This window comes from Manihot esculenta, chromosome 5, assembly GCF_001659605.2.
Source record: "Manihot esculenta cultivar AM560-2 chromosome 5, M.esculenta_v8, whole genome shotgun sequence".
NCBI lineage: Eukaryota > Viridiplantae > Streptophyta > Magnoliopsida > Malpighiales > Euphorbiaceae > Manihot > Manihot esculenta.
Genome location: NC_035165.2, coordinates 26,495,112 through 26,515,517, shown reverse-complemented (window position 1 = coordinate 26,515,517; position 20,406 = coordinate 26,495,112). Strand labels below are relative to the sequence as shown.

The following is a 20,406-nucleotide window of genomic DNA, read 5'->3' as shown; positions in this document are numbered from 1 at the left end:
CTCTCTTACTAGTTACAATTAACTTTCAACAGAGGAACAATAGCGATTCCATGCTTGCTCTGTGCTTAGGTGCCATGTCCAACTTAAAAGCTAGAATTGTTAACTTCCAAACCATTAACGACACCCTTCACATTCAAATCTTGTCTAGGATTGTCTGGTATTATGTAGTTAAAATTTATGTCAGTAAGCCTTATAGTTTCATAGGGGACGCTCGAACTGTACAACAATGTCACTGTAGAATTGGAGTTATAAGAGCCGTTGACGTTCTTCACATAGATGTTACTCAGTTTTATAAGAGAGGGTTATATGCACACAGACTAAAAATTAATCGTGTGTTGCTTGTGATTTGTGAAAAGTGACGAGGATTTATTTTTTGAAACATGGATGATTAATTACCTTAGATGAGTCGCAACTGTTTGAAGGCCAATATTCTTGATCAGGATTTGAAACATTGGTCATGACAATATTCTAGAAAGTAATGATAGAAGCTTTTCTTGCTGGAGATGCTGGCCACGTTTTTACTCGAACAGAGAATGAGATTGGACTCACAAAGAATTCACCCTGAGGAACGTTGAAGGTGGAAGTTCCGGCATAACTGCAAGGGGCATCCCATGTGGCTAAGAATGCCTATTGAAAAGTAAAAAGATGGAGATGGTGGAAGATCTATTTAGCTAAGAAATTTTCTCCACTTCTCTTTTTCTATTTCTTTTTTAGGGCATTTAGAAAATTAATTAGTTTTCTCCTTCCATTGATCAACTAAAATGATAATAACTAACCACAAAGGAATAAAAATTTAAACAGATGTCTGATGCAGTTGGAAAATAAATCTGTACTATGATTAATCAATCCTGCAAAACAAAAATCATGAGGTGGTGGGTACCCATGGCAGCCACTCCGACGCTCAAATTAATAAATTGAAGAATAGAGCGAATGTAAGGAATTGCTTAGAATTCAAGTGTAGTTGTGTAAGAATTGTGTACCTTAATTTTTATAATTGTTAGCTTTTATACTATAAGATGAAGGAGTTAAATATAGCATTTCCTTATATTTCGGCGATGATGAAGCCAGCTATTTGATAAGGGATCTCGCCGGTTTATCTAGTTGATGATCCTGTGATTACAAGTATAACGAGAGTTTACTGAATTGTGCCTGCTAACGGTAATTTTATGTGAAGGCTCAATGGGTGAGTTTTAATGAAGAGCCGGGTGTAACGGTGTCAGGGTCTTCCTTTCCTCGGGTGAGATCGAGTACTAGCTTATCGGATGCTTGACACGTGGCTCTTTTTTATGGTGACAGCTCATAGCTCACTATGGGCGATTCTTGTGTAGTATCAGAGGTCCCCTGCTAGTCTTTGATTCTTCAAATCTGAATGTGACAGTTGTTCTCATGATCTGGGGCACGTAGTCCATCAAGATTGGTCCTTACCTGATCACGCCGTTTTGCCTACCTAACTCTTCAATGATGGCTGTCCCATTTCTCGAGCCATATTTAAAGCCTGTTGTCGAAACCGTCTTATAAGAACCTCTCTTCTCCTCTAAATATCACTTTTGCTTACAACCGTCATTTCTGCTTCTAAAAATATTTGGTCACTTCTTCTTTCTCATTTATACTCCCTTACTTTCATGGTAATTTATATTTCCTTTTTCTCTCTTAGAATGAGTACTTCCTCTTCTTCTCTTACTCCTAGCGGAGGTTTCGCCTCAAGCTCCTCCTCTAATGGCCTCATTCGCACTCCAGCTCCTATCATTCCATTGAGGGCGACTCCGATAAATGAAGATAGCCTTATTAGTGATATCCCGTCTATACTAACGAAGCAAGAGGTTGATTGTCTTTATGCTAGTACCAAATTTCTCGAGAAACCTTCCGTGTTTTTGTTCCATCCTCGAGCGTCCACATGACCGACCAGATCTCTGCGGAGGATACTTTTATTGTCTATGAAGAGCAGCTAAAGGTGGGTCTTTGGTTCTCCATGGACTAATTTTTTATTGAGATCCTCCAATTTCATAAGCTTGTAGTCACCCAGTTGCATTCTAAAAGCTGGAGAATGTTAGTGGCCTTTCGGTTTGTTTGTTTCAATAATAACATCGAGCTGAGTGTGTCCTTCTTCTCCCAACTGTACTAATTGGGTACTCGAAGAAATGAAGAGTTTTGATTTTTAGCAGGCGAAAATGCTAGACGATGTTCAACCATATACCTTCTTCATTAAAGTCGTGGAAGAACAAGTTTTTTTTATCTTAAGTCACCGGACTTCCGAGGGTTTTGGACTCCTCCAAACGAGCTGGAACCTGTGGGTGGAACTGAGGAAGGATGGTGTCCAACACGAGGAGGGATGAGGATGAGGCTTTAGTCTTTCTCTTAATAATTGCTAGGTCCCCTCAAAAAGTGGACATTACCAAGGCAGTGAGGAAAGCCGTTTTGTTTTGGCAGAGTCATCTCCAAGCGAATCAGTCTCGGGGTCCTCACTTGCCCAGCCTTCTTAGACTTAAGGAGAGCACTTCCCTTCCTAGAGATTAGGGTATTTTTCTTTCTGCCTTCTTTTAGATGTCAAACTACCTTATTTACTTCTTTTTCAATTTACCGCAAAATATGGCAAGGTCAAGAAGTAGATTTGCTGAGGTAGCGTGTGTTGTCCTCAAAGGCAAAGCTATCGCTGGGACAATCGATCCCCTTCCCAAGCGTGCTCGCTGGGCATAAGAAGTAATCATGCTTCCTCCTCCTCCTCCCTAACCTACTCTAGAAGAGCCGGCTCACTCGCAGCTTGAGTCTTCTGCAATAAGTGCTTCTGCATCTGTCCCTATTTTCTAGCCTTCTGCTGCAGTCTCCACTCCTACTGAGCTCATTCCTGTGAACGTAGGGGTTGATTCCTAATGGCCTCCCAACCTCTAGAGCCTGGCGCTGGCGCTAGCCCGGATACCCTCTCTCCTTGAGGATCCCAACCTAGCTGTCCTTTTAACCAAGAATGCCCTTGGGACCGCCGTCCCCTAAATGAACTCGAGACGGATGAGCTTTTTGACAATGTTATGCATTCCGCCTTGGAGAGTGCCCTCTACACCTATGTGGCCAAAGAGCATAATAAAGTCTGAGGCAGGAGTTTGGTGCTCAACAAAAGGACAAAAGAATCCTAGCAAAAGAATGCTCGAGGCTGAAAATTCAAGTTGATAAGGTGGAAGACACCATGAAGGAGATTTTGGAGTCCATGGACAAGCTCCAAGCTGAGCTAAGTGAGGCCAATGCTTCCAAGCTAGTCCTTGAGAATCAGGAAAAGACTGTCGAGGATCAAGTGGTCCTGCTGCATCGCTAAGTCTTGAAACTGCAGGCTCAAGCTGAGTAGACCTGGGCCGCCTCTACCAGGGTTGCTGAGCTTGAGGCAAAACTTCAAGAGATGGTGGCCTAGGTTGGAGAGATATTTGTTCAAGGCCAGAACTTTGTTAAGAAGGAGCTTCTCAAATGTTTTCCTGCAGATGACTTCTCCTGGATTGACGACATCTTTCCTGACGAGGAGGATGAGGATGGGTGGGACATGGAAGGAATAATTAAAGACAACCCTCCTGACCTAGCATCTACTGCAATAGCTAGTGATGAACCTGTAACAGAAGTCCGGGCAGAGATGACTAATAATGTCCCTCCTGCCCTATAATACTTATTTTATTTGAATAAAAATATTTTATTTTGATAGTGTTGTATGATCAGTATTTAGCCATAAATATTGACTAATCATTGTCAACAAGACTTAAATGTTCTTTTTTAAAAGATTGCTAAGGGACTAATACCTGACCACTATGGTGGTGATAGAAATAAATAACTTGAGAACTTCTTAATACCGAGGCTAACACTCGGACATATATATAGGCTGGTGGATGCCTGCCTTGGGCCTAAGATGCCTTATAAGATTTCTTATAATCATGTGCCTTAAGTGCCTCAGAAATTGATATGGGATTAACACCCGGTAGTTGTGCTCGCCTCATAGCCTAGCCCAGATGCCTTTTAATGGGACCAAGGCAATTCCATTGTTCATTGTCATTGAAGAGCACAACATATGACAAATACCTCGTTAACTGTTTACTAATAAAATTTTCTCAGATTACAAATATTTCAGGAATGAAAAATGACTCATCTATCTAACTTATCCAGCTTATAAGATCATAGGCGAATAACCTTCGAGACTCTAAATGGTCTTTTCAAGTTTTCGTTTACCTTACTAGACTCGGTATGATCTTGGTTACATCTATTCTTTTAAGGACTAAGTTCTCTACATTAAGGGCATGTGATATGTCTTTACTGGTAATCCTTCAGGACATCTTCTGCAACTTGTTTATTTCATCGCTGGGTCCTTCTGCAATTATATATACAACCCCTATAGGTTCCTGGTCAGGGGGAGTCTAAGGAGTTGTTGCCTCAGGCTCGGACCTCCTCTCTTCTCTACTTTTTCTAGCAAACTTTTGAAGTGTGTCGTCTCTTATTAGTCTCTCGATCTCATCTTTTAGTTGTCAATATTCCTCCATTGAATGTCCGTGGTCTTCATGAAAACGATAATACTTGGTCCTATCTTACCTTTTCGCTTTCTTAGGATTAAGTTTGGGAGGCCACCTGACTTCCTTGTCATTTTTTCTGATCCACATTAAAATACATGTTTGTGAGTCATTTAATGGGGTATAATTCTTATACTTACTCAGGTCATCCCTCCTTCGAGAGATGAGATAACTCCTATGGTCTTCATGTCCTTGCACTCTGGCTTTTGGTTTTATTTTTTATTCACCCTCCTGTCCTCTCTTAGTACTTAGACTTCGTCATCCAGCCTGATATACTTCTGGCCTTTATCTATCAGCTGTTGATACGTTGCGACTGGGTTTTTAATTAAGAAATTCATGAACTAGACGTTGCATATTCATTTTTCCAATGCTTCACTTGTTATCCAATGATTTAACTCCTCTACCTGTATTGCTTCAGCATTGAACCATGAGATAAACCTCCTTAAAAACTCGTCCTCTCCTTGGCGGATCTTCCGCAAGTCAGAAGAGAGTTTTTTAGGAGGTATACAAGTAATAAATTTATATTTAAATAAAGTAACAAACTGCGTAAAATTCTAAATTAAACCTGAGTTCAGATGTTGATACCATTTCTAAGCCAAACCTGTGAGTGTTGATGGAAACACTCGGCACAACACGAAGTTGTTGACATCTAAAAGCTGTATGGTTGTTCTAAAGATTGCCAAGTGGCTTCTAGGGTCTGCTGTTCCATTATATTTATCCAAGTTAGACAATTTGAACTTGGTTGGTAATGTTTCTGCTAAGATTTCTTCTGAAAAGGGCAGAGCATCATCTAGGCCAAAGTCCTCTTACTCTTTTTAGTACCTTTGAACAGCCCGTACCAGTTTTCAGTCTATTCCTTTCGGAGCATCATTTGATTCATCTTCTTCTAATTTGGCCTTTCCTTTGGACTGCCTTTTGATCGCCTCTATCTGAGTTCTCAGAGTGTTGACGAAGGCTTCTACCATTTCCCTGGGAGCTATGACTAATGCCTCCCTCCGAGCCTTATACTGCTCGAGAGTAGTCTGCAACTTTTGGATGTACTGGATCATTTACTCGTTGTTTAGGTTGTTGAGATTTGCTTCATTGACCATTGAGAACGTGTTTTGTCCACTGCCTAAGGTGGAAGAAATGATAGCACCTTCATTGGTTGCAACCTTAGCTGCGGCTTGAGAATTTTCAACCATTTCGTGAGAGAAAAGGGAGAGATTTCTTTTTTAGAGAAAAGGTGTAAGAGACCGACTTTAATCCAAATGAATAGAAAGGATTCAATGGATTTTTCAGCAAAGGAACCAAATGATGCGGTCGAAAAACAAAGCTGTGTTGTGATTGGTCAATCCTACAAGACAAAAAATCAGGAGGTGGTGGGTGCCCACAACAGCCACTCCGATGCTCAAGTCAGTAAACTGGAGAATAAGGCGAATGTAAGGAATTGTTTAGAATTCAAGTGTAGTTGTATAACAATTGCGTACCTTGATCTCCGTAATTGTTAGCTTTTATATTGTAAAATGACATAGTTAAATATAGCATTTCCTGATATTCTGACGATAATGTGACCGGTTATTTAATAAGAGATCTCGCCGGTTTATCTAGTCGGTGATCCTGTGATTACAAGCGTAATGGGAGTCTGCTGGATTGTGCCTGTTAACAGTAACTTTATGTAAATGCTCTATCTCTTTAGGGGAGTGCGAGTCTTGATGAAAAGTCGGACATAACAGTATCTGAGTCTTTCTTTTTTCGGATAGGACCGGTTATCGGCTTATTGAATGTGTTGCCACGTGACTTTTTTTCTGTGATGACAGCTTATGATTCACTTTGATAATTTTTGTATAGCATTAATATTCTTAATGATTAACGAAATAAGACCGAGAGTATATTTTAATCCAATATAAAAAATATGAAGGCATTTTAATTATACTTAAGTTAAACCTCAAAAACATAGTAATAATTTACTTTTTTTTTTTTTTTTCTAAAAATCATCTCTATTTTTTTTCTCTCTAATTCTAAGGAAAGAAATTGGACATTTTAGCAATAAAATAAAAGCTCGTCTATTAGATACGAGTAATAACTGATAATTAATTTATTTTAGATATCTAATAAATTATATATAATAGTTATTATATAAAATAATTAATAATAATAAATAAATTTATTGTTTTAATAAAATAAAAAATAAAATAATATATAAAATAATTAAAAATATAATTATTTTTCATATATATTATAAGTTTAAAACATAATTATTTATTATATTTTTAATTTATTTATTATGTTTTATAATTTTAAATAATTTATTGATGTGAAAATTTAATTTAGAAATTATAATTAATAAATTTTAAAAAAATAATATAGTTTAAATAAAAAATTTTAAATAGTTATTAGTTAATAAAAAAATAAATCTAATATTAAAATTAATTTAAAATGCAGCCGTCGTCCATTAATTATCAGTTATTTTTTTAAAACTTAATAAATATTAAATTAGTTGTTTTTGGATGCCTTATCAATTAGCGTAAAGTATATAAACCAAACACCTATTGGTATCAGAACATATGGATGGGTCACCAAAAAGCACATGATCACTAACTTAATTGGTACTTTCACAGATGAACTTCAAGCCTTTTTTAACTCCTGCGATTGTGTACGGGAGAACTCCCTCCTCCTACTTGAATTGATAGGCAGTTAAGTTTTTCTTCAGGCCATATTCTTCTTTGGAAATGTTTTTTTTTGCTAGTAGCGAATACTGTTCTCTTTGGAGCTTTTTATACATTAAAGTTTTTTATTATTTTTTTACATATAATATACATTAAATAAAAAGAATTTGAATATTTTCACTAAAATTTTAAAATATAAAATTAATCTTTTAAATTGTATTTTAGGCCAACTATTAAATTAAATGGTTCAAATATTTTTTAAAAAATAATAATTAAATTTGAGATAAATTTAAATAATTTAAAATAAATTTATTTACTAATATATATATATATATATATATTAAATAAGTTCAAATACTGCTCACATTCTTAAATTTAAGTATATTATTATCTCTTTAAACAATTAAAATTTTATTATCAGTACTTTTAATAAATTAAAAATCGGTGTGGCGGTATCAAGTAAATCAACTCGGTGTTTTTTTCTCTTGTAAAACATTCAAACAATATCATTACTTTCAAAATAATGAAAACTAAGTGTTAATATTGATAAAATTTAAGATCTTAAAAATAATTTATCCTATATTCTTTTGAGTTTCATTGAATCCAATATTAAAATTTCTGTTTTCTTGCAATCTGAACAAATGATAAATAGCAACTTAATGGATATGGTTTGATTTAATTCGATTAATAAATTTTTTTATTTAAATTTAATTCATTATAGCCTCAAGATATAAATAAGTAAATTTTATTTAAAATTTTCATAAAAAAACTAACTTATTTATCTTTTAATTAAATTTATACAAAATTTTCGTTTATAATTTAGTTTAAATCATTAATTTGCTTTAATTTTTTTTTGCCCGAGGCTTTAATTTGATTGGCATTAATCAAATTAACTTATTGTATATCCTATAGATAAAGAATTTGAGATTCATCGCATCTAATCCCTTACGGAGGCCAAATAATCAAAGAATTGATGATATTGCCATCCATTTTTGGCATACGTCTCTATACATAAACAGCGAGGCATTGCCAAAATGGGGGAGAAACTCCGTACAATGGGTCCAAGCCGTAGTGCATGAATTCCAAGCCTTGAATTTTAGGCCGTGTGCACACGCTGACTCCCGAGCCTCAAGAGAGTCGGGAGCCCCCACGTATCCATCAACCGTTGATACACTGTCGTCTATAGTTTTGAGAAGTCCAATATGTTCTTATCCCCAACCTCTTCGCCTCCAATGGTTAGGGCCAATTATCCAACGAAAATTAACAACACACACCCAAATGCAACCGCCCACCTTCTCCTTGCTTGCCACCTGAGCTTGTGTACGAACAACCTCCTAGCCAAGTGTATCTATTACACGAATCTCAATTGACACGAACATTCTGGTTCTTCTTGCCAAGTATCAGCCCAAGCCCAGATAGAGACACGTCTCGTTATGCCTCTTTATTGCAATTATCCCTCGTTGCTGATGTCTAAATACTCGCCCTCCCGTCCTTTAACGGGCTCATCAACTTCAGCTTCATCTTCACCTTCTCCAACATTAACTTTCTACTCGGGTTTCCTTATCTCCCTCGCTTTGTTAATATGTCAAAATCAATCACGACTCCTTCTCTTGTGGAGAAGAAACAGCTCAGGAAGCCTGCACAGGCTAGTTCAAGGAAAGGGTGCATGAGAGGCAAAGGAGGCCCAGAGAATGCACTCTGTACTTATAAGGGTGTTCGCCAGAGAACTTGGGGAAAGTGGGTAGCCGAAATTAGAGAACCCAATCGTGGTGCCCGTCTCTGGCTTGGTACCTTTGACACCTCCCATGAAGCTGCCATGGCTTATGATGCTGCCGCTCGTAAACTATATGGCCCTGATGCCAAGCTCAACCTGCCGGAGTTGCACCTCAACAATAATCGATTTCCAGCCCCTTCTGGCCATACCCAGGTTTCCCAAGTCTATATGGGAAATGAATCCCAACTCTTGGATGATTCGGATGCTACATGCTCATCAAGCAATCCAATCATAAGGTCTAGTGAAATGAAGTCGACCTATTTTCGAAAGTCGATTATGTCTTTCGCTGATGAGAACGTGGAGCCCGATGACAAGGTAGCAGAAAATGAAGGAAATATCGACGAGTTATGGGCAAATCTAAACGTGAATCTTCCGTTGTTTGATGATTCAATTTGGGCAGAGGCAGCAATGTCAATTGATTTCCCGGCGATTGATAATCCAGGAATTATCGGTGGAAACCTGATGGAAGGCACGGGGTGGGACGCGTTGCAGACTCCGTGGTGCATGTGAACTAGGTTCAATTCCTGACGACGGCTGGCCACGAATAGCCACCTCAAGTTTTTTAGGGTTTATCGTGGCTCTTGTGTACTGCAGGCACCTATACATATATATACATCATGTAACATATTAAATTGCTATGTAATATATTATAAAATAATAATAAAAATATATGAAAACAAAAAAAAGATTTTGTATGTACAAACTGCTGGGGCAGCTAATCTTTTCATTTTTTTTTATATAAATTTTATAAAGTATATATTTATAAAAAGGAATAATCCATGTCATTCTCACAGCAGCCGTCTTTTTTCAACTTTCGATGAAAATTTTTAAAAAATAAATCTGATTCATCAGGTCTCATATATTTGGGAGGATGTATTTACCTATATTAAAATTATCTAAAATTTTCCTCTTATGGAAGTTCTGGCATTTGGAAAAGACTGTTAGTGTCGCTTAAAATTAAGAATGCGAATAGTTTTCTTTTCTTTTTTTTTTTTCTTTCTTTTTTTATATATAAGAAAAGGGCAGGAGGACTTCTGGTGTGATGGGGTCTTTGGCATGTGAAAAGTGGAATTCTCTCTGCAAACTATTAAAGGATGACCACTTGTCTGTTGTCTCCACCATCATTGGGAACTCTTCACCAATTGTGGGAATTCCTCGTTAGTGAAGCATTCATGATTTGGAAGATTATAGAATATAACAACGTTTAATGTATAGGATTTTTTTTTTTCAATTCGCAACATCTCATTATTAATTATATGATTTAAATTGGATAAAACATACAAAATAGGGATTTGGAGTACAAAACACGAGACTTTTACAATCCATTTGCCCACCCAAAACATAAATTCAGCTCTTTCTAGAACTCAATCCAATTCAAAGCAATACACAGTAGAAGTCTCGATATCATGCCGATAGCCACACAAACTAACTAATCTGTTGTAATTTAGTCCGTAAATGAAATAAATTAAAGATGAACATGGTTGTAGTTCTACATTTGATTAATAATAGAAGAGTCTTTTAAATAGGTAAGGTACAAATTAAAAAAATAATAAAATTATTAAAAAAACAGGAGCAAATTATTGACCACTAAAATAGTAACCATTCTAAAATAATCTCCTAAAATCTAGCACACCTGGTGAACTGATTAAAACTAATTAAGACACGTTGCTTAATCAATTAAGAATCACAATTCAACATTCAACATTCTGCCTTGATTCCAAATTGCACATTCCAAGCAAGGTTCGTAACTAGAAGAAATTTCTCCATTGGCAATGACTTTGTCAAGATGTCTGTTAACTGATCATGGATGTTGTAGTATTGGACATCCACAATTCTCCTAGCTACCAAATTTCTGATGAAATACAATCGCGTATCTATGTATTTAATTTGACTATGCAACGCTGGATTCTTGGTCATAAAAGTAGTCGATTTCTTGTCGTAGAAAATGATAGTTATTGCCTTTTATTGTTGTTGTAAGTCACTCAGAATACCTCTCAACCAAACAACTTGGCATGCTGCAAAAGCCACTACTACGTACTCTGCTTCAGTGCTCAAAAGCGCTATTATGGGTTTTTTTTTTGAGCTCCATTCAATAGTTTCTGATCCCAAAGTGAAGACATGGACTGAAACACTTCTTCGATCATCAATACAGCTTGCATAGTCAGAATCTTAGTAACCATTTAATTTTCCATCACAATGTATATTAATGTTGGTAGAGTACTAAAACCCATAATTTACTATACCAGCAACATATCGTAAAATTTATTTTGCAGCTCTAAAGTGTATGTGTGATGGTTTCTCCATAAACCTAGAAATAGTGTTTACTGAGAAGGCAACGTCTGGTCGTGTATGAGTTAAGTAAATTAACCTGCCAACAAGATTCCTATACGAGGTGGGATTAGTTGCTGTTTTGCCATGACTATTAGCAAATTTATCATTGATATTTAAATGAGTACTAACCATTGTGTAGTATAACATACTGAATTTTTGAAGCAATTCTTTGACATAGAGCTCCTATAACAAAAAGATACCATCAGCTTCTTGCTTTACCTCAAGACCAATAAAGTATCAGAACGAACCCAAATCAATCATTTCAAATTCATTTATCATTTGATACTTGGACTCATCAACGATAGCTTTTGTTGATCCTGCATAAATCATGTCATCTACATACAAGCAAACCAGCATAAAAGTTCCATTGTCTACCTTTTTCACATATAAGGTAGGCTCTCTTTCACTCCTCTCAAAATCATTTTTTAAGAAGTGCTGATCAATATGATTGTACCATGCTTGCGATGCCTATTTGAGCCTATAAAGGGCTTGTTTCAACTTGTACACTTGCTCTTCTTTCCTTTTTTCTTTGGATCCTTCAAGTTGTACAACATACACCTCCTCATTAAGATCGCCATTAAGAAAGGTTGACTTTACATCAAATTAGTAAACATACCATTGTTGTTGAGCTGCCAAGGTTAAGAATATCCAAACCATCTCAAACTGAGCCACAGGAGAAAAAGTTTCTTCAAGTTCGATCCTAGCTTGTTGTGTATATCCTTTCACAACCAGTTGTGCTTTTTTACTTTTAGATCTTGCTATCTACTCCAAGTTTTGTTTTAAACACCCATTTGAGTCTTGTAGAAAGGTAATATTCATTGTCTATTATAATAGAGATTACAATATATTTATACATGATGGACCGTATCTAGAAAGAAAACGAAATCAAGCTTATGATGGTGCAATCCCTAAGATTAAGCGACTAACACATCTATCAATATTTACTTCCTACATTAACATGTTTACTTCCTATAACATATAACAAGTCCAATTGCTCTTTTATCAACAGGTAGGTCGCATAAAGTCTAGGTTTGGTTATTGTTAATAGCCATGATTTCTTCTTCCATTGCCTGCAGCCATTTCTTCTTTTGACAAGCTTCTTCAAAATTAACAAGATCATCTACAACAAGTGTGAAACCACATGTTTCATATAAGTCAGCTAATGTTCTGTACTTTCTATGAACTGATGGTGTAGATAATTCTTTTGCAGTAGATGAGCTGCCTAATTTTGCAATAAAAGAGCTGCCTGGTTCTGTCTGTGACTGTGGAATTGATATTGATGAAGGTGTGTTTGGTAGAATGTTTGTCATGACTGTTATTTGTTGATGGCTGCTGTTGTAACGGTCAGCTGCCTGCTTCCATTGCGAAAGTCGTCCCACATCGAGAGATTATAGAAAATCAGAATTGTATATAATAGCTAGCACAAAACTACTAATAATAACTTGGGTTAACCATTTTGGGCCAAGTGAAAAATGGGTCCAAAAGTTATTTGGGCCAGTTTGGGCCGAGCTGTTTCAGCTGTATCTCTTAAATGTTCATCATCTTCAAAAACTTCACTAGAAGTTATCATAGTATTTTCCTACCATTTCTAACTTGAACTCTCATCAAATACAACATCTCTCCTTGTTAAGATTTTATTATTTGTAGGATCTAACAATCTATATACTTTTGATTGAGTGCTATCCTACAAATATACGTTAATGAGACTTTGGATCCAATTTTCTTCTATCCTGTGATGGAATCAAGGCATTATAAATAGAACAAAAAATTTGCAAGTGACTTACAAAGGGTTTGTACCCATTCCAAGCTTCAAATGGAGTTCGATTTTGCAATGCGTTTGTAGGAGATATGTTGAGAAGATACACAATGGTGGCTACTACTTCTGACCACAAATAGTTTGGTAAACTCTTACCCTGCAACATACTTCTAACCATCTCAATAACAACACAATTTTTCCACTCTGCAATACCATTTTATTCTGGAGTGTACGGTATTATTGATTCTCTATGTATGCCATACTCTTCACAAAAAGAGCTACTACTTCTGACCACAAATAGTTTGGTAAACTCTTACCCTGCAACATACTTCTAACCATCTCAATAACAACACAATTTTTTCACTCTGCAATACCATTTTATTCTGGAGTGTACGGTATTATTAATTCTCTATGTATGTCATACTCTTCACAAAAAGAGTTTAACTTGTTAGATATAAATTCTCTGCCATTATCAGTACATAGAATTTTGATACAACAATCACTTTGCGTCTCCACCAAGGCTTTGAAGCTCTTAAATTTTTCAAAAGTTTGATCTTTGCTGTTAAGAAAATACATCCAAGACATTCTGGTATAGTCATCAGTTGATAAAAGGAAGTACTTACTACCTCCAAGAGACGTTGTTTGCATAGTTCCACATAAGTCAGCATGAAGCAATTCTAAGCATGATGAGGCTCTCCAAGATTTACCTACAGGAAACGATTTGCGTGTTTGCTTCCCATATACACAACCTTGGCATAACTTAATGTCATCAATCTTTGGTAAGTCTTTGACCATATTTTTATCTCGAAGCAATCGCAATCCCATAAGGTGTAAGTATCCATATCCAAGATGCCGCAATATGGATTCATCATCTTCTATTGCTGTAAGCACAAAATTCCCCATTTGAGATACATGAAGAGGAAACATTTGGTTTGATGTCATTTTGATAGTCACCAAAGGTTTCTCTATCTGTTTGTCTTTAATACAACACTCTCCATTTTCAAACAATACCAAGTAGCCATATGATATTAACTTCACAACATTGATGAGATTGAAACCTAAAGTAGGCACATATTGAACATTATGTAAATATTTAGTTTTGCCTGAACTGAACTTAAAACTTACAGTCTCTTTTCTTTCACAAGAAGAGTGCTTCCATTTCCCAGCTGCACTTTTTGTATGTCTATTTCATCAAGTTTTGAAAAACAATATTTAGAACCAGTCATAAGGTTCGAGCATCCATTATCGACAAACCAAATATGTTTTTGATTGTCTTCTGTTGGTGTATTGTGAGCCATAAACAGTTTTTCTTCATCTTCTATAAATGCATTATCACTTTTGTCTCCAGTTGTGAAATTGGCTTGCTCCTCTCTAGGCCAACAATCCGCTCGCATATTTCTATAGTTCCCGCAATTATAACACTGTATGTTATTCATATGTTGTTGTTGGTCATCATTGCGATCTCTACCACGTCCAGCTGAACTTCCTCTCCCCGGAAAATAACCTCTATAACCTCCTCTACCACTGCCTTGTATGCTAATATTGCTATTTTGTATTTACATCTAAAAAGTTGTCTTCCACTTTATCAATATTTCTATTGATTCTAACTTCATGAACTGTAAGGAACCCATAAGTTCATCAAAAGAAAACTCGAAAAAAATTTTTGACTCCTCTATAGCCGCAACAACATGATCCAATTTAGAATTGAGGTTGCGAAATACTTTTTCAAAAATTGTTTGATTGTCAATTTTGGCTCCATATGTTTGCATTTGACTGAAAACACCAACAACTTTAGCAAAAAATTCTAATAGTCTCTTTGTTCCTCATTTGAAGCATCTTAAAATCTCTGCGAAGAGATTGAAGTCAAACCACCATCACTTTAGAATCTCCTTTAAATTCCTTCTACAATACAATTCATACTTCTTTTGACATAATTGCTGCTGTAATTCTGGAGAACACGTTATCATATACAGTTTGTTGAATGATTGCAAGTGACTTTGCATCTTTCTTCCATGTTTCTTTGAGTCTGGTTTGTTTCTCTGCTGTCAGGACTTTCTCTGCATCAGGTTCACTGTAACCATGCTCCGCATAATCCAATACATTCTAATATTTGAGTAATGTCTTCAGCCTGATAAACCAAAACTCATAATTCTCCCTTTTGAAAATTAGAATAAGAGGCTGTGTAGCTCCCATGGCATTAGCATTGTTGCTACTAGACATGAGTAATCCCTGTTTATTTGCAGATTTCACTTACTCGTGGCTCTGATACCACAATGTTGTAATTTAGTTCGTAAATGAAATAAACCAGAGATGAACACAGCTGTAATTCTACATTTGATTAATAATAGAAGAGCCTCTTAAATAGGTAAGATACAGATTAGAAAGAAAAACAGAAACACTAAAAAAAGGAGCAAAATATTAACCACTAAATCAGTAAATAACCGTTCCAAAATAATCTCCTAAAACCTAGCACAACTAGTGAATCGATTAAGACTAATTAAGACACGTTGCTCAACCAATTAGGAATCAAAATTCAACACAATCAGCCCCATCCAAAACTCGACAAGCCACTATTAAACAGCCATCACACCACTAACAATGCAAACCCCTAACATAAAGCACTACAATAGAGGACAAGCGAATGAAAACTCTAGAAAAATATCAAATAGAGTGATAGGGATAAATGCACGGGAACCAATTATAAACCAGAAATATTGGTTCTCGGGCAGCTACACCTTATCTCGCATGGGTAGCCCTTTTGCATATTTTTCTTATCTAAAGTGGTTCTGATATCAATTGCTCAAATTGAGCCAAATAATTTTTGAACTTATTTTCCAATTAATCCAAAATGATTAATCTAAATTATTTCAACTAGAAATTATATATTACATAATATTTTCTTCCCTGCACGATGTGGGATTCTAAATCCCACATATCCTGAATCCCACACCATCGATGTTGCACCTCTGAACCCTTAACTAACACGGAACCCTGGCTTTGCAACAAAGAATAAATCCTCCATAGAAATCTTGAACCAAAACCAAAGATACCAAATAAAATAGAAAAGAAAACATTCCAACAAAACAAAGGGAAGGAAAACTTTCGCCAAACTGGCCAAAACCCAAAAAGGCCACCATGCCCTGTACAAAAGGCAAGGGATAGGAAGCAAACAGAAGCAACAAATAGCTAATATCACTGAAAAACCTCACCAACAAGATACTTGAGCTGAAAACCCAACCATCAACCCTTGCGTCTATCGCCTTTTTCTCACCCTTTCAGTATTGTCTCTTTAGTTTCTCTCTTTTGTTCTTACGAAATCTCTATATAGTGTGCTAAATCGATACAAATTGTATATGGATTTTTAGTGAATCATTCACCTCTTAAGATGGATTTTCATCATATTCAATTTTATTCATGCGTTTAATTTTTTTTTTTATGAATTATATATATGAAATGGCTAGGGCATTTCATAATTTCTCCAATGATTCACTCGACATGCGTCTAATAAATATCAATATTTTATTAGCCAAAAACGAATATTGCACATTATAGTTAAAGAAAAGTCGATTAATATAGTTTAGTTTTGCTCAATGTATTCGATGCAGATTTAGAATTTAGCATAGTTAAAAAAGATTCATGTAATTGAGACTTAACCATTTGAAATAGCACAATTCTTATCTAGATCAAATTTATATATACCGAATCGTAGTGTAAAGATTTCATGCTGGCCTTACGATCATTTCACATTATCCATTTATATAAATAAAGTCTAGGTAAATAGACAATCCCTATTATGCTGTATAGTTTATGCATATTCAATTTCCATTCCATTATGCAAATAAAATCATGTCATAAGCCACTCGCTATTCTTTATTTATGATTAAATGTCTCACGACATTAGCAAATATATATTTTGCTGGAGATAAGGTGAGTAAATATCACAAGCAAGTTAAGCACTTCAAATGTAAATCAATGGTGAGACATTGATTACTGCAGTTTATTAGATCCTTAGAGAGGCAGATCACGAGCTAGCTTTCTCGTCACATGATTCTGAGACAGATAATTCTTCTGATGAAACGTGATATCGATTGGACAACCATGTAGAATCAGCATTCACAAAATAGCCATCTTGATTACGATACCAACTCCAATGGGCATGAGTCCTATTCTTTATTTCCAGAATCCCATGACCAAAGCTTGCTTCTCTAAAAGCCGAGTAGTTTGGCTGAGGCTCTGTCATGCTGATTAAAAAGAAAAGAAAAAAAAAATCCAATTATCACAGGAACTAATTAAGATTCATTCTACTAAGAGTATGATTATGGTAAGAGCAAATACTTGATCGACAATCCTTCTATATTTCCTCCATCTCCAATGGTTATGTAAACAGGAGCAGTCTGATCAATTTTAGGACTGCATTTCTTGTTTGTGATATTGTATTCGATATTCGACACAGGTTCCTGTGACATTATATTCCATAACCAACTCATTGATCAGAAATTTGTATTTTCGATAATAAACTCGAACTCAAGATCTGAAAGTCATGATAGAGAACTGCGTACTCACGGATCGCTCGTAGGCATGAACATGGCCAGAAAAAACAACATCCACGTTATGCTGGACAAACAATTTCTCGTACTGAACTCTCATGTTTTCGCCTTCCATGTAGTGAGACTCGTAAGAGTTGTACATTGGGCCATGCATGATAACTATAAGCCATGGTGTCTCATTCCTGTCTACTTTGGGCAGCTCTCTCTCTATCCAGAAGTATTGAGGAGTGTATGTCCCTGAAATATTTTCATTTCTTTAAGCTGGATATATATGATCTTAAGCTTCTGTGAAAGGACATGGGTCATTGTGAAGAATTTTACCTAAAGCTGAGTAAGTGGACACGACAATAACGTAAGCAGAAGCTCTCTTGATGGAGTACCAGAGAGGAGATGTGCTGTTTGAAGCTTCATATGGGGTATGATATCTGTGCGTAAAAGGCTTGAAGGGTTTTGGTTCACCCTGCAACAAACACAGCACCTTAGTTTTAAAAATTTTCAGCAATCCAAAAGCTGGAGCCAGAGGTAAATATTTCAGGCCTTACAATTTCAGGAGCCCAATCAATTTCATGATTTCCTGCAGACCAAATCCAAGGTTGGTAAGCTACATTTCTTTCTGTGAATCTTCCCCATGTGTCCCACCTTATGTTGTTATGAAATGGATAATGATCAGCATAAGACAGGTCCCCAACATACAGAACTGCCTGTCCTTTTGCCGGATTCCTTTCGTAATGTGTTAGTGTTCGATTCGAGTCATAAGTTTGGCCAAGATCCCCTACTCAAAAATGCTACTAATATAGTAAAACGAAGGCAAAATATATCATAAAAATGGAAACCAAAGCTTGACTACCTATAAGGCCAAAAGTATAAGGAACATCAGGGCCTGATTTAGGAGGAGTTGTAAACCAGAATTGACGTGTCGTATTCCCAATGCCGACCACGTAGTTATATTTAGTATCAAACTGCATTTGTCAAAAAAGTTAGCGACAAGCTCCAGAAACATAAAAGATTCTGACAGGTTCATACCTCCAAATTCTTGATGGGGCAGTGGTGGATGTAACCAGAAGTATAATTGTAATACTTGTATCTAACGTGAAAAGATTTTGCAATAATTCTGAGCCCGCTGTTATCAGGCCAGTATAGCACTTCATCAGAACCTGGTTCATCTGGGGTGACCCATGAGATTATAACACTATTTCCTTCGTAATCTCCTTGTGTTATATGAACCTTACTCATTAAAAAAAAAAAAAAAAACACATTACTCAAGATTATTACAATTAACCTGTATGAAGAAAAATTAGGAGGACAAGTAAAAGACAGCAGAGATATGCTTGCCTGTTGAGGAGCATTATAACCAGGAGGTACTGCAAACACATCACTGTCCAGTGGCATATCTTCAGAAGCTTCATCGTTTCTTACATAACTGCTTGTTAATCCACCACTTGATATCTCCGCAAAACTCAGAATCAATCCCACAACACTAATGACAACAAGATCCCACCTCATTTTCTTCTCTGCTTTGCAGTCCAAATTCCAGGTGCTCAAGGTTTTATAAGTGGTTAGCTTGTTTCTGTCGTCACAGTGAATAATTTTCCCAAACTTGGAAGTAGAGATTGATTTTAGGATAAGGGAGCAAATTTCAAGCAGGGCCCATAAATTTATTCCTTCCGACCAACTTGCAAGGGAAGTCATATGCTGCAAGGACTTTTCGTGTAATAATTCCCATGTATTTATGAATTTATTAGTTTTCTTGAGAGTGTTTTGCTTCCCCTTGCATTATTCAAAAGGAGTAAAATGCAAGTACAAATTCCTTCAGCAAACAGACAACATTGTTGAGAATGCCTAATTAAGAAAGGCAGTGCCATAAATTTCATTTTACAGAAAAAAATTAAAAAAAAAAACTAATTGAACCCTTCTTGCGAGTATTAATTACAGTTTTTTATTTCTAATTAAACTCGGAAATGTTAAAAAAGAAGAGGTGAAGAGCAGAACATGCATATAACATGGATGCCCTTCACATCATTAAAGCACAACGCCTCATGCTTTTGGAAAAGTTAGTGATATGATAATTAATGTGATAATGATTCGATTGCTTTAATGATGAGGGAGCAGATTTGTAAGACTGATACAAATAACTTTTAAATTTATTTTTTATTTAATTTAAAATAATTAATTTAAATTATTTAATAATATTACATTAATTATTATATATAATCTTATTTTTTTTAAACAATTGATATGGAATATAATAATTCTCCTTCACTCGATTACACAATGTTTTCGGTACGATTTTATTGTAGTGAATTAAATACAATTGCCACATTAGAATTAAATTTTTGAGTATTATATTTCCTAATATTTCGGGTAGTTTTATCTCATATTATGAGTAATCCTTTGCTCATGGTCCACTGATTCACATAATTTTTCTAATCCAATATAACTCTATATTAATTATAGCAGTTCAATTCAAACCGACTTAAATGACTTTTAAATTATTTTTTATTTAGTTCAAAATAATTAATTCATTAATTTTGTGCAAGCTATATTTCACTTTTACGTAAACAATCCAACTGAGACGTGATAAAATTTCAAGCAAGGCCCATGAATTTATTCCTTCCGACCAACTTGCAAGTGTAGACATCTGCTGCAAGGACACTAGGACTTTTCTTGTGATAGTTCCCATGTGTTTATGAATTTATTGTAGCAGAATGAGATTCATATGCATGTATTACTCTTTGAATCAAGACTCTGGATGTTGTTTAGTTTGTTTAATAAGGGAAAACGTGGAATTTTCAGATAGAATTCACTAAGAAAGTTAAAAATA

The 20,406-nt window shown here is 35.7% G+C and overlaps 2 protein-coding genes across 2 annotated transcripts; one reads left to right on the top strand and one right to left on the bottom strand.

The window, feature by feature from the left end:
• The first annotated feature begins 8,698 nt into the window (after positions 1-8,698).
• Positions 8,699-9,461, top strand: LOC110614248 (dehydration-responsive element-binding protein 2D). The gene has a single exon (XM_021755736.2). The coding sequence runs from the start codon at positions 8,760-8,762 to the stop codon at positions 9,459-9,461; it is 702 nt and encodes a 233-aa protein (XP_021611428.1). The 5' UTR covers positions 8,699-8,759.
• Positions 9,462-16,885: 7,424 nt separating this feature from the next.
• LOC110614875 (purple acid phosphatase 2) lies at positions 16,886-19,289 on the bottom strand. Its single transcript, XM_021756561.2, has 8 exons — positions 18,918-19,289; positions 18,609-18,809; positions 18,433-18,544; positions 18,128-18,357; positions 17,907-18,045; positions 17,602-17,822; positions 17,374-17,495; positions 16,886-17,279 (listed from the first exon to the last, which is right to left on the bottom strand). The coding sequence occupies exons 1-8, from the start codon at positions 19,272-19,274 to the stop codon at positions 17,060-17,062; spliced, it is 1,602 nt and encodes a 533-aa protein (XP_021612253.1). The 5' UTR covers positions 19,275-19,289; the 3' UTR covers positions 16,886-17,059.
• Positions 19,290-20,406: the final 1,117 nt, after the last annotated feature.